Source organism: Scomber scombrus, chromosome 12, assembly GCF_963691925.1.
Source record: "Scomber scombrus chromosome 12, fScoSco1.1, whole genome shotgun sequence".
Classification (NCBI taxonomy): Eukaryota; Metazoa; Chordata; class Actinopteri; order Scombriformes; family Scombridae; genus Scomber; species Scomber scombrus.
This window is the reverse complement of record NC_084981.1, coordinates 30,463,612-30,483,611: the sequence shown is the minus strand read 5'-3', so window position 1 is coordinate 30,483,611 and position 20,000 is coordinate 30,463,612. Positions and strand designations below refer to the sequence as shown.

The 20,000-nt window shown below is 47.0% G+C and overlaps 1 protein-coding gene across 2 annotated transcripts in view; it reads left to right on the top strand.

Annotated features, from left to right (window-relative positions):
* The first annotated feature begins 3,138 nt into the window (after nucleotides 1–3,138).
* The window catches only part of LOC133991861 (cullin-9), a 38,405-nt gene continuing 21,543 nt past the window's right edge, over nucleotides 3,139–20,000 (top strand). Inside the window, exons 1-17 of one of the 2 annotated variants that reach the window (XM_062430451.1) lie at nucleotides 3,139–3,291; nucleotides 5,476–6,159; nucleotides 7,995–8,149; nucleotides 8,880–9,467; nucleotides 10,490–10,631; nucleotides 10,880–11,070; nucleotides 11,591–11,780; nucleotides 11,874–12,119; nucleotides 12,256–12,454; nucleotides 13,307–13,508; nucleotides 14,271–14,461; nucleotides 15,099–15,295; nucleotides 16,202–16,362; nucleotides 17,290–17,378; nucleotides 17,621–17,726; nucleotides 18,429–18,656; nucleotides 19,254–19,344. In XM_062430451.1, the coding sequence (XP_062286435.1) occupies nucleotides 5,481–6,159; nucleotides 7,995–8,149; nucleotides 8,880–9,467; nucleotides 10,490–10,631; nucleotides 10,880–11,070; nucleotides 11,591–11,780; nucleotides 11,874–12,119; nucleotides 12,256–12,454; nucleotides 13,307–13,508; nucleotides 14,271–14,461; nucleotides 15,099–15,295; nucleotides 16,202–16,362; nucleotides 17,290–17,378; nucleotides 17,621–17,726; nucleotides 18,429–18,656; nucleotides 19,254–19,344 (3,655 nt within the window). In that variant the 5' untranslated portion in view covers nucleotides 3,139–3,291; nucleotides 5,476–5,480. The remainder of the gene's footprint in view (nucleotides 3,292–5,475; nucleotides 6,160–7,994; nucleotides 8,150–8,879; nucleotides 9,468–10,489; nucleotides 10,632–10,879; nucleotides 11,071–11,590; nucleotides 11,781–11,873; nucleotides 12,120–12,255; nucleotides 12,455–13,306; nucleotides 13,509–14,270; nucleotides 14,462–15,098; nucleotides 15,296–16,201; nucleotides 16,363–17,289; nucleotides 17,379–17,620; nucleotides 17,727–18,428; nucleotides 18,657–19,253; nucleotides 19,345–20,000) is intronic. The other variant, XM_062430450.1, reaches the window with a different exon arrangement.

Genomic DNA, 20,000 nt, shown 5'->3' with positions numbered 1-20,000 from the left:
GAGGAGAGGAGAGGCAGGTGTCTGTCTGGTCCGAGGATGATTCTCCTGCAGAGAAGAGATGGAGAAGAAGCTGAGGAGGAGGAGGAGGAGAGAGAGAGAGGGAGAGAGGGAGAGAGAGAGAGAGAGAGGGAGAGAGAGAGAGAGAGAGAGGGAGAGAGGGAGAGAGAGGGAGGACATCCGCAGCTATAAGTTTCCTGACTGAGAGGGTTTTTACACAGAGAAGGCATGTGCTGAATACAGAGGAGGTGTGTGTGTGTGTGTGTGTGTGTGTGTGTGTGTGTGTGTGTGTGTGTGTGTGTGTGTGTGTGTGTGTGTGTGTGTGTGTGTGTGTGAATAGCAGCAGAGATTTCTTCCTCAGGGTCCTAAAGCCCCTCAGAGACAGAATCTGTTTTTCTCATGTAGAGAAACACTGAAGCTGGTTTAACCCTCCTGTTGTCCTCGAGTCAAGGAAGGAAGGGAGGAAGAAGGAAGGAAGGAGGGAAGGGAGGAAAGGAGGGAAGGAAGGAGGGAGGAAAGAAGGAAAGGAAGGGAGGAAGGAAGGAAGGAAGGAAGGAAAGAAGGACAGATGAAAGAAGGAAGAGAGTAAGGTAGGAGGGAGGAAAGAAAGAGAGAAGGAGGGAGGAGGAAATAAGGAAGGGAGGAAGGAAAGGAAGGAAGGAGGGAAAGGAAAGAAGCACAGAAGGAAGGAAGAAAGGGGGATGGAGGAAGGAAGGGAGGAAGGAAGGGAGGAAGGAAAGGAGGAGGAAAGAAGGAAAGGAAGGGAGGAAGGAAGAAGGGAGGAAGGAAGAAGGAAGGAAAGGAGGGAGGAAGGAAGGAGGGAAGGAAGGAAGGAAAAGGAGGAGAAAGGAAAAGAGGAAGGAAGGAAGGAAGGAAAGAAGGAAGAGAGGAAGGTAGGGGGGAGGAAAGAAAGAGAGAAGAAGGGAGGGAGGAAAGAAGGAACGGAGGAAGGAAAGGAAGGAAGGAGGGAAGGAAAGAAGCACAGAAGGAAGGAAGAAAGGGGGATAGAGGAAGGAAAGAGAGGAAGGAACGAAAGAGAAAAGGAGGGAAGGAAGGAAGGACAGACGGAAGGGAGGAAAGAAGGAAACATGAGGAGTGAAGCAGGACATTAAACCAGTATAACCAGTATAACTAGTATAACCAGTATAACTAGTATAACCAGTATAACTAGTATAACCAGTATAACTAGTATAACCAGTATAACCAGTATAACCAGTATAACCAGTATAAACACTATAACCAGTATAACCAGTATAACCAGTATAACCAGTATAAACACTATAACCAGTATAAACACTATAACCAGTATAACCAGTATAACTAGTATAACCCAGTATAACCCAGTATAACCCAGTATAACTAGTATAACCAGTATAACTAGTATAACCAGTATAACTAGTATAACCAGTATAACCAGTATAACCAGTATAACTAGTATAACCAGTATAACTAGTATAAACACTATAACCAGTATAACCAGTATAACCAGTATAACCAGTACGCTTCAGTATCAAACATACAGCAGAATTATCACATTTATAATCAATAAAAAGCTTCTAAAGCTTTAAACTTTCTGCACGTTTATTAAAATATAAACAGAAAAACTTTAAATGGATCAAAGGTCAGAAAAAAGAATAAAAATAAAGAACAAAATGACACAGAAATAAAATAGAAGAAAAAAAGAAAAGAATTAAGAATGATAATAAAATAAATAAATAAATAAATAAAAATAAGAGAGAATAAGAGAAAAAGTTTATTAAAAGTTAGGGTAAAAAAATAACATTTTAAAATTGATTAAAAAGATAAAATGAAAAAAAAAAAAATAATAAAGACTGAAATGTTTTATCTTGTTGAAGGAAAATCAATCAAACATTTTTTTTCTTTTAATCTATAATATATATAATATTATGATTATTATAAACCTCTGCTGATGAGCACTCGGCGGCCCCCTGCTGGTCAGGAGCGATCACTGCAGCTACAGAGTTCCCAGCCTGTTAAACATAAACACACTTAAACCTTTACACTGTTCTGACCAATCAGAGCAGGTTTAGACTGTTCTGACCAATCAGAGGAGGTTTACCACTGTTCTGACCAATCAGAGCAGCTTTACACTGTTCTGACCAATCAGAGCAGCTTTACACTGTTCTGACCAATCAGAGCAGCTTTACACTGTTCTGACCAATCAGAGGAGGTTTACACTGTTCTGACCAATCAGAGCAGGTTTACACTGTTCTGACCAATCAGAGCAGGTTTAGACTGTTCTGACCAATCAGAGCAGGTTTACACCGTTCTGACCAATCAGAGCAGCTTTACACTGTTCTGACCAATCAGAGCAGCTTTACACCGTTCTGACCAATCAGAGCAGCTTTACACCGTTCTGACCAATCAGAGCAGCTTTACACTGTTCTGACCAATCAGAGCAGAGAGTCTGTCATAGTCTGTCCCAGTACTTCATTGTAGTACAGTTTGAGTACTTATACTTCATAGTAGTACAGTTTGAGGTACTAGTACTTCATTGTAGTACAGTTACAGGTACTTATACTTCATTGTAGTACAGTTAGAGGTACTTATACTTCATTGTAGTACAGTTTGAGGTACTTATACTTCATTGTAGTACAGTTAGAGGTACTTATACTTCATTGTAGTACAGTTTGAGGTACTTATACTTCATTGTAGTACAGTTAGAGGTACTTATACTTCATTGTAGTACAGTTAGAGGTACTTGTACTTTACTGTAGTACAGTTAGAGGTACTTATACTTCATTGTAGTACAGTTAGAGGTACTTATACTTCATTGTAGTACAGTTACAGGTACTTATACTTCATTGTAGTACAGTTACAGGTACTTATACTTCATAGTAGTACAGTTACAGGTACTTATACTTCATTGTAGTACAGTTACAGGTACTTATACTTCATAGTAGTACAGTTAGAGGTACTTATACTTCATTGTAGTACAGTTAGAGGTACTTATACTTCATTGTAGTATATGTACTATGATGCAGCTGCAGATCGGTGCAGCAGGTGTCGCTCTGCAGCTTTTGGTGGTTTGTAATAAAACGAGGAAGAAGAAAAATAAAAGTGAGCGTAGAAGAAGAGTCCCGTGATGCTGTTCCTGTTACAGTGCGCAAATGCGCATCCTGCAGTCCGGTGCTCCTCCGGTGGATACCGAGCACACCGAACACACCGAGCACACCGACACCAGCAGGCTGGGAAACGACACGCTAACACGGAAGAGAAAGCAGCGCGTGAGGGTTCAGACAGACAGCGGGAGGAAGGGCTGTGACTGGACAGGTAAGACTCACCTGGGCTGGAGCAGCTGACCGGGGCCTGGCGCCGGACAGGCCCGCTGGACAGCCTCTGTTCCCGGGTCCGTCCGAGCCGAGCCCCGGGCAGCGAGCACCGGACTCCGGTTCACAACCTGCTGATTTAACACAGAGACACTTTAATATACATTAAGATTAATAGTCTCTGTTATCATTAGACATGTAATTAAACTAGCTGAACATACCATAATATTATAATAACGTTAACACTGTTTATGAGCTTTATAACATCACTGCAGCACTAATGTAAATATTAACTTTGACACTGTTTAATCAGCTTTATGACATTAATGTAAATAACATCAGACTACAGGAGCTGAATGTGAGCTTGTTTCTGTGTCTAAAAATGATAATTTGTTTTTATTTACACCCTGAATTCACCAGAAGACCTTAAACTAACATGTTATGCTCTTATATTATATTTAAACTGAACTAAAACCTGCATATAGTTAATATTTCCTTAAATCTGACAGTTTTTAGGTGGAGTTTGGTGCAACACTGATTATATGACGTATTTAAGCAGCCAGCTCCTCACACATGGATCCAGATGTTTTATTAAAGTGTATTAAAAACATCTGTTGACATTAACACACATCAGGATCCAGCTGCTGTCAGTAGGTAACGCTTTAAAAACATCCAGGCCAAGGCTAATACCTGGAGCTGTGCTAGCAATAACAACACAACCAGCTGATTAGTTTTAATAACATCCGCTGCAATGTAAACAATAATCACATTAACACTTATTGGATAGAAGTGTGTTTATGTCATGTTCGCAATGGAGATGTCAGTGGGAGTTGGGTGCGTGTATTAGACGGAACCCGGGGAATGCTAACACACGCCCAGCAGTACATGTGCAGGAATTAGACGGGGCCCGGTCAGTGGGAGTAGGGTATAGCTTATTAGACGGGGCCCGGTCAGTGGGAGTAGGGTACAGGTATTAGACGGGGCCCGGTCAGTGGGAGTAGGGTATAGGTATTAGACGGGGCCCGGTCAGTGGGAGTAGGGTACAGGTATTAGACGGGGCCCGGTCAGTGGGAGTTTTGGTTCCACATATATGACGGAGCCGGACAGTGGGAGTTGGGTGTCAGATATTAGACGGAGCCCGGGGGAAGTAAACACACGCCCAGCAGCAGTATATATGCAGGTATTAGACGGAGCCCGGGGAAGCGAACACACCCCCAGCAGCAGCACAGGTGCAGGTATTAGACGGAGCCCGGGGGGGAGTAAACACACACCCAGCAGGTGCAGGTATTAGACGGAGCCCGGGGGAAGCGAACACACGCCCAGCAGCACATGTGATCTGCAGGAAAGAAGCCGTGGCAGCTCCAGAAAGAGGAAGCAGAGTCATAACCCAAATAAGTTTCAGTTAGCGGGAAATAAAACATCTGAGTCACTGTAAGATAACACGAGGTACTAGTACTTTACTGTAGTACAGTTAGAGGTACTAGTACTTTACTGTAGTACAGTTAGAGGTACTAGTACTTTACTGTAGTACAGTTAGAGGTACTTGTACTTTACTGTAGTACAGTTAGAGGTACTAGTACTTTACTGTAGTACAGTTAGAGGTACTTTCACTTTATTCTAGTACAGTTAGAGGTACTAGTACTTTATTGTAGTACAGTTAGAGGTACTAGTACTTTATTGTAGTACAGTTAGAGGTACTTGTACTTTACTGTAGTACAGTTAGAGGTACTAGTACTTTACTGTAGTACAGTTAGAGGTACTTTCACTTTACTGTAGTACAGTTAGAGGTACTTGTACTTTACTGTAGTACAGTTAGAGGTACTAGTACTTTACTGTAGTACAGTTAGAGGTACTTTCACTTTATTGTAGTACAGTTAGAGGTACTAGTACTTTATTGTAGTACAGTTAGAGGTACTTGTACTTTACTGTAGTACAGTTAGAGGTACTAGTACTTTACTGTAGTACAGTTAGAGGTACTTTCACTTTATTGTAGTACAGTTTGAGGTACTAGTACTTTATTGTAGTACAGTTTGAGGTACTTTCACTTTACTGTAGTACAGTTTGAGGTACTTGTACTTTATTGTAGTACAGTTAGAGGTACTTGTACTCTGACATTAAGGGTTGAGATGTTTGTCAGGTTTAAATCATTTCCTTCAACGTGTCATGTGACCCTCTGCTGTCTCCATAGCGACCATGGTGGGTGAACGCCGCAACGGGAACCTGCTGGTCCAGCTGGGCCCGAGGCTGCAGGCGTATCCCGAGGAGCTGATCCGCCAGCGCCGAACCCACGACGGCCAGACGGAGTACCTGATTCGCTGGTGCCTCATCACCCTCGACGACGGCACCAGCTCCGGCAGCAACGGCGGCGAGGCCAGCGGGACGGGCGGCGGCGGCTCCGGCGGCGGCAGCTCCGGCGGCTCCACGTCCGGAGACATCAAACCGGAGAACATCCTGATGTGGATGTCTACGGAGGACGTCTACGCCAACTGCCCCACCCTGCTGGGCAAGAGGAAAACAGACTCGCAGCGCCCCCTGCAGCCTCAGGAGGAGCAGCGCGGCGGCGAGGAGGCGGCGGACGGAGAGTTCCCCTCCGACGTCACCTTCGACGAGGTGGAGCTGTCGGACATGAAGGAGGACGTGAAGAACCTGGTGCGCCGCGCCCGCAAGCAGATGGCGAAGAAGAGCGACTTCTCCATCAGCATCACGCACACCATCCACGTGCTGAGCGCCTACGCCAGCATCGGCTCGCTGGTCGGCGTGTTTAAGGAGACGGGAGCGCTCAACCTGCTGATGGAGCTGCTCTGCAACAAGGAGACGCAGACCAGGCGCAGCGCCGGGAAGATGCTGCGAGCGCTGGCGTCACACGATGCAGGTAATGACCTCACCGCTGCTCTGTGATTGGCTGGCAGATGTCTAATGATTACGTCACGGTTCGAGGTATAATTAGGATGCAGGTAACCACGGCAACGACATTGATGCTTCAAGCAGGAAATAAAACATGTAAAATATCTCTGAGTGACTCTAATGTAACATTTACTTTACTGTAGTACAGTTTGAGGTACTTATACTTTACTGTAGTACAGTTTGAGGTACTTATACTTTACTGTAGTACAGTTTGAGGTACTTGTACTTTACTGTAGTACAGTTTGAGGTACTAGTACTTTACTGTAGTACAGTTTGAGGTACTTGTACTTTGCTGTAGTACAGTTTGAGGTACTTGTAGTTTACTGTAGTACAGTTTGAGGTACTAGTACTTTACTGTAGTACAGTTTGAGGTACTTATACTTTACTGTAGTACAGTTTGAGGTACTTATACTTTACTGTAGTACAGTTTGAGGTACTTGTACTTTACTGTAGTACAGTTTGAGGTACTAGTACTTTACTGTAGTACAGTTTGAGGTACTTGTACTTTGCTGTAGTACAGTTTGAGGTACTTGTAGTTTACTGTAGTACAGTTTGAGGTACTAGTACTTTACTGTAGTACAGTTTGAGGTACTTATACTTTACTGTAGTACAGTTTGAGGTACTTGTACTTTACTGTAGTACAGTTAGAGGTACTAGTACTTTACTGTAGTGCAGTTTGAGGTACTTGTACTCTACTGTAGTACAGTTTGAGGTACTTATAGTTGACTGCAGTAGAGGCGTCCAATGATTACGTCACGGTTCGAGGTATATTAAGCTGCAGGTAACCATGGCAACGGCATTGATGCTTCCGGCTCAGCTGTTAACTGATTCATTGATAACAGAAATATTAAATATGAGAGAACGTCTCTGATCAGAAGTTTGAACATAAACACAGTTTGAAGCTGATATGGATCAAATATCACGATATGTTTTACTTATTAACTCGATCGACTGTCGGTGCTTTCACTCAATATTTACACAATGAGATGTTTGATAAAGTGGATAAAAGGTAAATAATAGAGCAGTCTGGTAAATTCAGAACATTAAATCATTTTACTTTAATTCAGCCTTCAGATTATTATTATATCATGATTGATCAGTTTTCATCCGGTTGAAACTGTTTTTACACTTTTTTCTCGATGTTTTTGGTCATGTGGAGAAAATCCTGGGCGTGGAGCAGCTGAGAGTTTTTCCCATGAGTCATCAGGGCTGCGGGGGAGGAGGAGGAGGAGGAGGAGGAAGAGAGGGGAGGAGGAGGAAGAGAGGGGAGGAGGAGGAGGAGAGGGGAGGAGGAGGAGGAAGAGAGGGGAGGAGGAGGAGGAAGAGAGGGGAGGAGGAGGAAGAGAGGGGAGGAGGAGGAGGTCTCACTCTGACTAACTCTCTAAAAACAATCGTCATGGTAACGGATTGTGATTCATTAAAGGATCAGAGTCTGAAAACTGAGCAGCAGTGAAACAGCAGGTTGAGTTTATGCTCTGTGCCTAGCCTCCTGCTAGGCGCTGTTACTCCTGCAGGAGGCGCAGTAGCTCCTGCAGAAGGCGCTGTTGTTCCTATAGGAGGCGCTGCAGCTCCTGCAGGAGGCGCAGTAGCTTCTACAGGAGGCGCCGTCACTCCTACAGGAGGCGCCGTTGCTCCTGCATACAGTTACCAGGACCAGAACTTATTGACAAGTTATCAAGGTTCTATCAGATCTGTGAATGTTTTAAGATGAGTTTGATTAACAACCACTTGCCATTCAACCCCCCCCCCCCTACTTGCCCCCCTCTCTCTACTTGCCCCCCCCCCCCCCCCCCCCCCCCCCAGGGAGCAGGGCCTACGTGCTCCTCTCTCTCAGCCAGCAGGACGGCATCGAGCAGCACATGGATTTTGACAATCGTTACACGTTGTTGGAGCTTTTTGCAGAGACGACGTCATCAGAGGAGCACGGCATCTCGTTCGAAGGCATCCACCTGCCCCAGGTGATCACATGACCCTTAATACACACCTGCCCCAGGTGATCACATGACCCTTAATACACACCTGCCCCAGGTGATCACATGACCCTTAATACACACCTGCCCCAGGTGATCACATGACCCATAATACACACCTGCCCCAGGTGATCACATGACCCATAATACACACCTGCCCCAGGTGATCACATGACCCGTTAATACACACCTGCCCCAGGTGATCACATGACCCTTAATACACACCTGCCCCAGGTGATCACATGACCTGTTAATACACACCTGCCCCAGGTGATCACATGACCCTTAATACACACCTGCCCCAGGTGATCACATGACCCTTAATACACACCTGCCCCAGGTGATCACATGACCCTTAATACACACCTGCCCCAGGTGATCACATGACCCATAATACACACCTGCCCCAGGTGATCACATGACCCATAATACACACCTGCCCCAGGTGATCACATGACCCATTAATACACACCTGCCCCAGGTTATCACATGACACGTTAATACACACCTGCCCCAGGTGATCACATGACCCATTAATACACACCTGCCCCAGGTGATCCCAGTTATTGATTAATCAGGATTAATTGATCAGTAATGAAATGTGTGTGTGTGTGTGTGTGTGTGTGTATCTCTGTGTGTGTGTGTGTATCTCTCTGTGTGTGTGTGTGTGTGTGTGTGTGTGTGTGTGTGTGTGTGTATCTATGTATGTGTGTGTTAGATCCCGGGGAAGCTGCTCTTCTCTCTGGTGAAGCGGTATCTGTGCGTAACGTCTCTGATGGACAAGCTGAACACGGCGGGGGCGGAGCCTATCTCTGACAGACAGGACGCCAGCCCCTCCCCCGCCTCCTGCTCCTCCTCCCACCGCACGCAGCGCGAGTTCGACTTCACCATGGCGATGGCCAACCTGATCTCCGAGCTGGTCCGTGTGATGGGCTGGGACCGGAACCGGCAGCCTCCCGACGGCTCGGCGCCGCTCTGTGGAGGCGGGTCGGCCTGCGGTAAGGAGGCGAGCGAGGAGGCGTCGCGTCCCGTCCTCAGGTCCATCTTCCAGCCTCGGTTCTGCGCCTCGCCCGTCGCCCTCACCGCCACCGTGGCCGCCTCGCCCGTCGCCACGCCGCCAAAGAAGAAGACGGGAAACGGGTTCAAGACGCGGTCGGACTTCGCCAGCCGCTCGGCCTACGTTGAGTACGTCCAGGACAACCTGAAGAGCGGCATGATGGTCCGAATGCTGGAGGACTACGAGGAGGTCAGCGCCGGGGACGAAGGCGTCTTCAGATACAGCAACGACGGCTCGCCGCCTGTTCAGGTGAGACGGAGACGCTCAGAACTTATTGATCAGTCTAAACTTATTGATCAGTATGAACTTATTGATCAATCTGAACTTATTGATCGGTCTGAACTTATTGATCGGTATGAACTTATTGATCGGTCTGAACTTATTGATCGGTATGAACTTATTGATCGGTCTGAACTTATTGATCGGTATGAACTTATTGATCGGTCTGAACTTATTGATCAGTATGAACTTATTGATCAATCTGAACTTATTGATCGGTCTGAACTTATTGATCGGTATGAACTTATTGATCAGTCTGAACTACGGCTGAAAACTGCATCAGGATTAAAGTTTCATATCAATCATATCGATAATTACTGATTCTTTTTATAATAAGGAGAAAGGGTCGTCCTCCCGGGTCACATTGACCCCGTCTGTTTTGACTGTTCCTTCCTTCCTTTCTCCCTTCCTCCCTTCCTCCTTCTTTCCTTCTTCCCTTCCTTCCTTCCTTCCTTCCTTGACTCGAGGACAACAGGAGGGTTAAAGACTTTATTGTAAACTTTCTCTGATTATAATCTCAGTTATGAATCAGACAGTGAAAAGAATGAAAGTTAAAATCACAATGAACACTTTAACAATTATCTCTTAAATAAACATGAAAGAAATGTTTAACATGTTGCATAAACATAAAACATGTGCAACGTGTTGATTGTAAACATAGAGATGAGTGCTGCAGCGCCTCCTGCTGGCCGGAGGACTGACGAGTTTAATGAACCTGTTTATAATGTTTAACCTTTTACATTCTGATCATATTCTCATAATTAGTCTTTACACATATTCACATTCATTAATTCACCATCATTCGTTAATAAATGTTTAATCTCATTATTTTATGGTCCAGTGGAACATTTTACAGAATCTGATGAATTGAACCAGATACTCTGCTGCTCATCACACTGATGCATGTTCCTTACTGATGTGGCACTTTAACTTCCTCTGTGTGCTGACCTTTGACCTCTCTGTGTACTGACCTTTGACCTCTCTGTGTGCAGGTGTACTGGAACTCCCTGTCCAGGACTTACTGGGTCCACTGGCACATGGTAGAGATCCTGGACAGCGGCAGCAGCAGTCAGAGTGAGAAGGAGACGCAGGAGAAAGCTTCTTCTTTGACGGAGACCATCAAACTCACTGCAGGTAACAGCAGCAACGACAGATTTATCAAACATCTCATGGTGTAATTATTTAGGTAAAGCTCTGATAGTCATCCTGTAATAATGTCAGATATCGATATCGAGCTATTAGGTCATTAATGTTGTGATATTTGATTCTCCTGCTAAGGATCCAGTTTATGAGGAATTAAAGTAAAAAGTGTGACTCCCAAGCATTCACCACTCTTCTTCCTCCTCTTCCTCCTCCTCTTCCTCTCCTTCCTGTTGTCTCAGTGAGTCAGACGTTCTTCTCGAAGCCTCCCGGAGGTCTGTACTCTCTGCCGTACCTGTCTGAGGGTCTGCACATGGAGCCGCTGGCGCTGACCCGGGCTGAGTGGTGGGAGATCCTGTTCTTCATCAAGAAGCTGGAACCCAAACAGCAGCAGGAGGTTAACGGCATGCTGCTGCAGAGCCTCGAAGACCAGGTGAGTCTGAGCCTCCTTCCTTCCTTCCTTCCTTCTTTCCTTCCTTCCTCCCTTCCTCCCTTCCTTCCTTCCTTTCTTTCGTACTTTCGTCATTCCTTCCGTCCATCCGTCCGTCCTTCTTTCCCTACTTCCTTCCTTCCTCCCTTCCTTCCTTCCTTTCTTTCGTACTTTCGTCATTCCTTCCGTCCATTCGTCCGTCCTTCTTTCCTTACTTCCTTACTTCCTTCCTTCCTTCTTTCCCTCCCTCCTTCCTTCCTTCCTTCCTTCTTTCCCTCCCTCCCTCCCTCCTTCCTTCCTTCCTTCCTTCTTTCCCTCCCTCCTTCCTTCCTTCCTTTCTTTCATACTTTTGTCCTTTCCTTCCTCCCTCCCTCCCTTCCTTCCTCCCTCCTTCCATCGTTCCTTCCTTTCTCTCATCCTTCCTTCCTTTCTTTCATCCTTCCTTCCTTCCCTATTTTTAATGGTCTGTTTCTGACCTGGTTCTGGTTCTGACCTGGTTCTGGTTCTGGTTCTGGTCCTGCAGGACGGGGATCTGGACGACCCAGCTCTCATCAGCCTCTCGGTTCACGGCGACACAGCGAAGAAGCTTCTTCACTACCTGAAGCAGAAGCTTCCTTCTTCCTGCCTCAGTGATCTGCTCTGTTCTCACTGCTTCAGCAAGTACTACCTGAGGAGAGGAGGAGGAGGGAGCCTGGAGGATGAAGAGCTGCTGGGTGAGGACCGGACGCTGACCCCTGACCCCCGACCCCCCCCCTCTGTGTGTCTTTACTGTGTGATGATGAGTCTGACTGATCTTTGTCTTCCAGCTGAAGGCTCTCTGGGTTCCTCTGGTCTGGCAGGAGGAGGAAGTGGAGGAAGTGGAGGAGGAGGACAGAACGCCCCCTCTTCATCCTCCACCTCGGCCTCCTCTTCCTCTGCGATGGGCTCCGTCTCTAAAAAAGCCAAGAAGGAACTTCCTGTGGACTCTGGCTGCGGCGGCTCGGAGACGGAGAGCGAGCTGCCGACCGAGGACGAGAGCAAATATCCTGAAGACCTGGAAGACAAGATGAAAGGTGAGAGGGAGGGAGGGGGGGGGGGCTGTGGTCCTGAGGGGGGGCACCTTCCTGAGGGGGGGGGGGGGTTAATAGTTATATTGTGTTAATGTGTTTATAGTTATAATATATTAATATATGAATGTTTCCTCTTTAGTGTTTAACAACCCTCGGGTTCAGGGGAAGAAGACGGTTCTGGAGAAGCTGGGTGAGGTAGTAGACATCCTGAAGAAAGGAGGTTCTGTGTCTGATCAGGCTCAGCAGCTGGCAGCGGTTCTGTTCATCAGCAGACTGCTGGAGGAGAAAGCAGCTCAGGAGAAGAACTCCATGAGGAGCGACTCGGCCCAGACTATACGGTGAGATCACTGGAGTACTTTACTGTAGTACTTAAACTTTACTGCAGTAATTATACTTTACTGCAGTACCACGTTGTGTGTTTGTGTGTTGTGTTTGTAACGTTGTGTTTGTGTTGTGTGTGTGTGACGTTGTGTGTGTGTTACGTTGTGTGTGTGTTACGTTGTGTGTGTTGCTGTGTGTTACGTTGTGTGTGTGTGTGTGTGTTGTTGTGTTTGTGTGACGTTGTGTGTCTGTGTGTTGTGTGTGTGACGTTGTGTGTGTGACGTTGTGTGTGTGTGTGTGTGTTGTTGTGTGTGTGTTACGTTGTGTGTGTGTAACGTGTGTTTGTGTGACGTTGTGTGTGTGTTTGACGTTGTGTGTGTGTAACGTTGTGTTTGTGTGTTGTTGTGTGTGTAACATTGTGTGTGACGTTGTGTGTGTGTTGTGTGTGTGTGACGTTGTGTGTGTGTAACGTTGTGTGTGTGTTGTTGTGTGTGTCTGACGTTGTGTGTGACGTTGTGTGTGTGTGTAACGTTGTGTGTGTGTAACGTTGTGTGTGTCTGTGTGTTGTTGTGTGTGTGTGTGTAACGTTGTGTGTGTGTAACATTGTGTGTGTGTAACATTGTGTGTGTCTGTGTGTTTTTATGTGTGTGTGTGTGTAACATTGTGTGTGTGTTGTTGTGTGTGTGTGTGTGTGTGTGTAACGTTGTGTGTGTTGTTGTGTGTGTCTAACGTTGTGTGTTTGTGTAACATTGTGTGTGTGTAACATTGTGTGTGTGTCTAACGTTGTGTGTGTGTGTAACATTGTGTGTGTGTGTGTGTAACATTGTGTGTGTGTGTGTAACATTGTGTGTGTGCTCTTCCTCCTTCAGAGACAAGGTGCTGAAGCTGCTGGTGGAGCTGCTGAGCTCGTCCTGCAGAGACGTGGTGATCAGCTCTCTGAGGCTCACTCACCTCCTCATGGTCAAATACGAGTGGAGGGTTTCCTTCGCCACCGAGGGCGGAGTCAAAGCCATCCTGTCCTGCATGCAGGAGTTCTCCTCCGTCACACACGTGCAGCAGCTCGCACTCGCGGTGAGGATGACATCATCATCATCATCATCACTGTGTTTAATGTTTCAGTTAAAAGGAAGCAGCTTTGATCCGTCTGCAGCATCAGTGCAGGGTTAGGGTTAGGGTTAGCCAATCATCATCCTGAGATAAGGGAGGAGGAAGAGGAGAAAGGAAGGGAGGAGGAAGAGGAGAATGGAAGGGAGGAGGAAGAGGAAAAAGGAAGGAAGAAAGGGAGGAGGAGGTGAAACAGTTATATTTATCATCCTGCAGCTTTGGCCTGAGGTTTATTTATGCAGTAACTTATACTAATAATGAAGAAGGAAGGAAGGAGGGAAGAAGAAAGAAGGAAAGGAGGGAAAAAGGAAGGAAGGAAGGAAGGAAAGAAAGGAGGGAGGAAGGAAGGGATGAAGGAAGAAGGAAAGGAGGGAGGGAAGAAGGAAAGGAGGGAGGAAGGAAAGGAGAAAGGAGGGAGGAAGGAAGGGAGGAAGAAACAAAGAAGTAAAGGTGGGAGGGAGGACGTAAGAAGGAAGGACGGAGGAAGAAGGAAGGAAGGAAAGAAGGGAGGGAGGAAGGAATAAGGAAAGGAGGGAGGGAGGAAGGAAGGAAAGGAGGGAGGAAGGAAAGGAGGAAGAAGGAAGGAAGGAAAGAAAGGAGGGAGGAAGGAAGGGAGGAAGAAACAAAGAAGTAAAGGAGATAGACACACAGAGACACACACACACACACACAGATTTAATCTAACCCTCATGTACCTGTGTATCCCCCCCCCCTCCCCCCCCCCCCCAGACCCTGAAGGTGATAACCGGAGCCAGTAAACATGACCTCCGCAGCGTCGGCAGCAGTCTTCCTCTCTCTGAATCCGGCACTCAGATGATGTTGGAGATCTTCGCCAGCATCGGCTCGGCGACGCCGGAAGGATCCAAAGGTCTGCTGGGAGCCGTTCCCACCGCCATCGACCTGATGCTGAAGACCAAGAGGTAGCTGCTGTCTGTCCTCTGGTGTAACCTGTCCCCCGGTCTAACGTGTCCCCCGGTGTAACCTGTGCCCTGGTGTTACCTGTCCTCTGGTGTAACGTGTCGTCTGGTCTAACCTGTCCCCCGGTGTAACGTGTCCCCCTGGTGTAACCTGTCCCCCCGGTGTAACCTGTCCCCCTGGTGTAACCTGTCCCCCTGGTGTAACCTGTCCCCCCGGTGTAACCTGTCCCCCTGGTGTAACCTGTCCCCCCTGGTGTAACCTGTCCCCCGGAGTAACCTGTCCCCCGCTGTAACCTGTCCCCCGCTGTAACCTGTCCCGCGGTCTAACGTGTCCCAGGTCTAACGTGTCCCAGGTCTAACGTGTCCCCCAGTGTAACCCTGTCCCCCGGTCTAACGTGTCCTCTGGTGTAACCTGTCCCCGGTCTAATGTGTCCTCTGGTGTAACCTGTCCCCTGTCCCCCGGTCTAACCTGTCCCCCGGTGTAACGTGTCCCCTGTCCCCCTGCAGCTCCATGCTGTTGGTGCGTAACAGTCTCCTGGTGTCCCCTGGTGTAACGTGTCCCCCGGTGTAACGTGTAACGTGTCCCCTGTCCCCCGGTCTAACCTGTCCTCTGGTGTAACCTGTCCCCTCTCCCCTGCAGCTCCATGCTCTCGGTGCGTAACGGTCTGCTGGTCATCATCATGCTGATCTCCAACCATAAGAGCCTGGCGGAGCAGCTGGTTGCGTGTGACGTCACCACCGTCCTGAAGAAGTGTTTGTCTCTGTCCGGAGCCGAGACCATGCTGGCCATCATCGCCCTCAACCACATCTCCATGGTGCACAAGCTGGAGCGCAAAGGTAACCCCCCCCCCCCCCCCCAAAACCTGTTCATACCAGACCTGCTGTCCATCAGACGACATCATCACTCTGATTCAAGGACCAGTTCATAGTTTATCAGCTGTGTCTTAAACCAAAACAAAGAAAGAAAGAAAATTAGGAGGAAAGAAAGAAAGAAAAGTAGGAGGAAAGAAAGAAAGAAAAGTAGGAGGAAAGAAAAAAGTAGGAGGAAAGAAAGAAAGAAAGAAAGAAAAGTAGGAGGAAAAAAGAAAAGTAGGAGGAAAGAAAGAAAAGTAGGAGGAAAGAAAAAAGTAGGAGGAAAGAAAGAAGAAAAGTAGGAGGAAAGAAAGAAAAGTAGGAGGAAAGAAAGAAAGAAAGGAGGAAGGAAAGAAAGAAAAGTAGGAGGAAAGAAAAAAGTAGGAGGAAAGAAAGAAGAAAAGTAGGAGGAAAGAAAGAAAAGTAGGAAGGAAAAAAAGAAAAGTAGAAGGAAAAAAAGAAAGAAAGGAGGAAGGAAAGAAAGAAAAGTAGGAGGAAAGAAAGAAGAAAAGTAGGAAGGAAAGAAAGAAAGAAAGAAAGGAGGAGAGTAAATGAGTCAAATCAAGTCTTATGTTTCAACGTCACAATGTTTCATAATGACTCCTGTTTACTGATATATTTTAAGAATGATTAAACTTGTATGGTGTGTGTGTGTGTGTGTCTCTCTGTGTGTGTGTCTCTCTGTGTGTGTGTGTGTGTCTCTCTGTGTGTGTGTGTGTGTCTCTCTGTGTGTGTGTGTGTGTGTGTCTCTCTGTGTGTGTGTGTGTGTGTGTGTCTCTCTGTGTGTGTGTGTGTGTGTGTGTGTCTCTCTGTGTGTGTGTGTGTGTGTGTCTCTCTGTGTGTGTGTGTGTGTGTGTGTGTGTGTGTGTGTGTGTGTGTGTGTGTGTGCAGAGAGTCCGGATCAGCTGGACTTTAAGGACACGGAGCTGCAGATGTTGGTCGTGAGTCTGAAGGAACTGACGGCGACTAAAGAAGTGATTCAGACTCTGGAGCAGCTGCTGTGTGACCTGCTGTGTGACGATACCTCACAGCTGGAGGAGGAACGCAACCAGGTACACACACACACACACACACACAGAGACACACACACACACACGCACACACACACACAGCCAGGTACACAGACACACACACACACACACACACACACACAGAGAGACATACACACACACACACACACGCAACCAGGTACACACACACACACACACACGCACACACACACACAGCCAGGTACACAGACACACACACACACACACACACACACACACACAGAGAGACATACACACACACACACATACAGCCAGGTACACACACACACACACACACACACACACACACACACACATACAGCCAGGTACACACACACTCACATACACACACACACACACAGCCAGGTACACACACACACACACACATACAGCCAGGTACACACACACTCACACACACACACACATACAGCCAGGTACACACACACTCACACACACACACACACACACACACACACAGAGCCAGGTATACACACACACACAGAGACACATACACAGCCAGGTACACACACACACACACACACACACACACACAGCCAGGTACACACACACACACACACACACACACACACAGCCAGGTACACACACACACACACACACACACACACACACACACACACACAGCCAGGTACACACACACACACACACACAGCCAGGGACACATACACACACACACACACACACAGTCAGGTACACACACACACACACACACAGCCAGGGACACATACACACACACACACACACACAGCCAGGTACACATAGTCAGGTACACACACATACACACACACACACACACACACACACACACACACAGAGAGACACACACACACACACACAGTCAGGTACACACACACACACACACACACACACACACACAGACATTCACTCACAGTGATTCAGTCTGAATATAATAATCAGCTGTTTGGGTTTCAGGTGACTCACAGTCGGGACACGTACCAGGATCTGGTCCGTCTGATGGAGCAGCACCGAGCCGACCGGGCCGTCCAGCTGTCCATCCTCAGGTACCAGGACAATAGTTCTGTTTTTATTTTTTATGGTTACACTACTTAGACATTTTTGCCATAATCCTCTAATATATTCTCTCTAAATGGATTAAAGCAGAAATTAGATGCAGAATGTGTGAAGTTATTCATACGTTTATTTCACATTTAACCCTTTAAATATAAACTAAACCTCATGGACACTAACAAACGTCACTGACTGTTAAACATGTGTAAATACTAAAGTGAGTCTGTTGCTGCAGGATCTTGAATAAGTTCCTGGATAATTATCAGGAGGACGTGCTGCCGTGGCACGAGAGCATCGAGCCGTGTCTGTCCTCCATGACGGCGTTCATCAACGACAGAGAGGTGAGGGGGGGGCAGGGGGGGCGGGGGGTGAGGCAGCACACAGGTACCCCTTTTCCACCGAGCTGGAGCTGGTGCTGGTTCTGAGCTGGTGCTAGAGCCAGTGCTCAATTGGTACTAACCCGAGCACCTCTTACGAACCTGTTGCTTTTCCACCGGCAAAGACGCGATTACATCACTGTATAACGTAGCCAGTGCCTTTGAAGCACTTCCATGATTCACCAGTGAGAGGCAGCAACATGCCGCAAGGCATTGAAGAAGAAGAAGAAGAAGAAGAAGAAGAAGAAGAAGAAGAAGAAGAAGAAGAAGAAGAAGAAGAAGAACAAGAAGAACAAGAAGACAGCTCTGGCAAAAAATTATAAAAAATAGTGCTTTTAATCAACAAATGTTTAACCTTCTGTAAATGACCATTAGCCACGCTAGTCTGCTAATAAACGTTAGCCCCGCTAGCCAGCTAATAAACGTTAGCCCCGCCTGCTGACGTAATCGGTTCTTGCTTTAGACCAGCAAAGAGTTGGTGCTCGCTCTGGCTCCCGTTCTGAGGCTCGGGGCTGGAGCTTTGGCTCTGGCTCCGAACCAGCACCGGCTCCAGCTCGGTGGAAAAGGGGTAAGGGAGGGGGGGCAGAGAGGTGAGCGGGGCAGAGAGGTGAGGGGCGGGTTAACCCAGCTCCTTATGTCTGTTAACCGGCTGTGATGGTTCTGCAGGTGGTCCAGCTGTTCATCCGGTTCATGTACCGGCTGGCGTCGCTGAACAAGGACTACACGGTGGTGATGTGCCGGCTGGGAACCAAAGAGGCTCTGGTCAAAGCTCTGGATAAACACAGCACCAACCTGCTGCTGGTCACCGAGCTCAGAGACCTCATCACCGACTGTGAGAAGTACGCCAGCCTCTACAAGAAGATGACCACCAGCGTGCTGGCCGGCTGCATCCAGGTACAAACCAGTATAGACCAGTATAGACCAGTATAGACCAGTACACACCAGTACACACCAGTATAGACCAGTACGCACCAGTACAGACCAGTACAGACCAGTATACACCGGTACAAACCAGTACAGACCAGTACAGACCAGTACAGACCAGTACAGACCAGTACAGACCAATACAGACCAGTACAGACCAGTACAGACCAGTACAGACCAGTACAGACCAGTATACACCAGTACAAACCAGTATACACCAGTACAGACCAGTACAGACCAGTACAGACCAGTACAGACCAGTACAGACCAGTACAGACCAATACACACCAGTATACACCAGTACAGACCAGTACAGACCAATACACACCAGTATACACCAGCACAGACCAGTATACACCAGTACAGACCAGTACAGACCAATACACACCTGTACACACCAGTACACACTAGTACAGACCAGTACGCACCAGTACAGAGAAACCAGAACAACCACAGAGAGAAACCAGTACACTGATCGTGATGGGGCTCAGTGTCTATAATGTGTATTTTATTGTGAAAGTGAGCATTTTAATTTGAAACTCTGCCCTGTTTCCTGTTTCCTGTCAGATGGTGCTCGGTCAGATCGAGGAGCATCGCCGAAGCCATCAGCCAATCAACATCCCCTTCTTCGACGTCTTCCTCAGGAACCTCTGCCAAGGTATACTGGGTTATACTGGTTATACTGGTTTATACTGGGTTATACTGGTTAATACTGGTTATACTGGTTTATACTGGTTATACTGGTTGTACTGGTTTATACTAGTCTAACTGGTGTCTTAATGGTGTCTTAATAGTGTCTTACTAGAGTAACTGGTGTCTTACTGGAGTAACTGGTGTCTTACTGGAGTAACTGGTGTCTTACTGGAGTAACTGGTGTCTTACCGGTGTCTTACTGGTGTAACTGGTGTCTTACTGGTGTAACTGGTGTGTAACTAGTGTCTTACTGGTGTAACTGGTGTCTTACTGGTGTAACTGGTGTGTAACTAGTGTCTTACTGGTGTAACTGGTGTGTAACTAGTGTCTTACTGGTGTAACTGGTGTCTTACTGGTGTAACTGGTGTCTAACTGGTGTAACTAGTGTGTAACTGGTGTGTTACTGGTGTCTAACTGGTGTCTTACTGGTGTAACTGGTGTATAACTGGTGTCTAACTGCTGTAACTGGTGTAACTGGTGTCTAACTGGTGTCTTACTGGTGTAACTGGTGTGTAACTAGTGTCTTACTGGTGTAACTGGTGTCTTACTGGTGTAACTGGTGTGTAACTAGTGTCTTACTGGTGTAACTGGTGTGTAACTAGTGTCTTACTGGTGTAACTG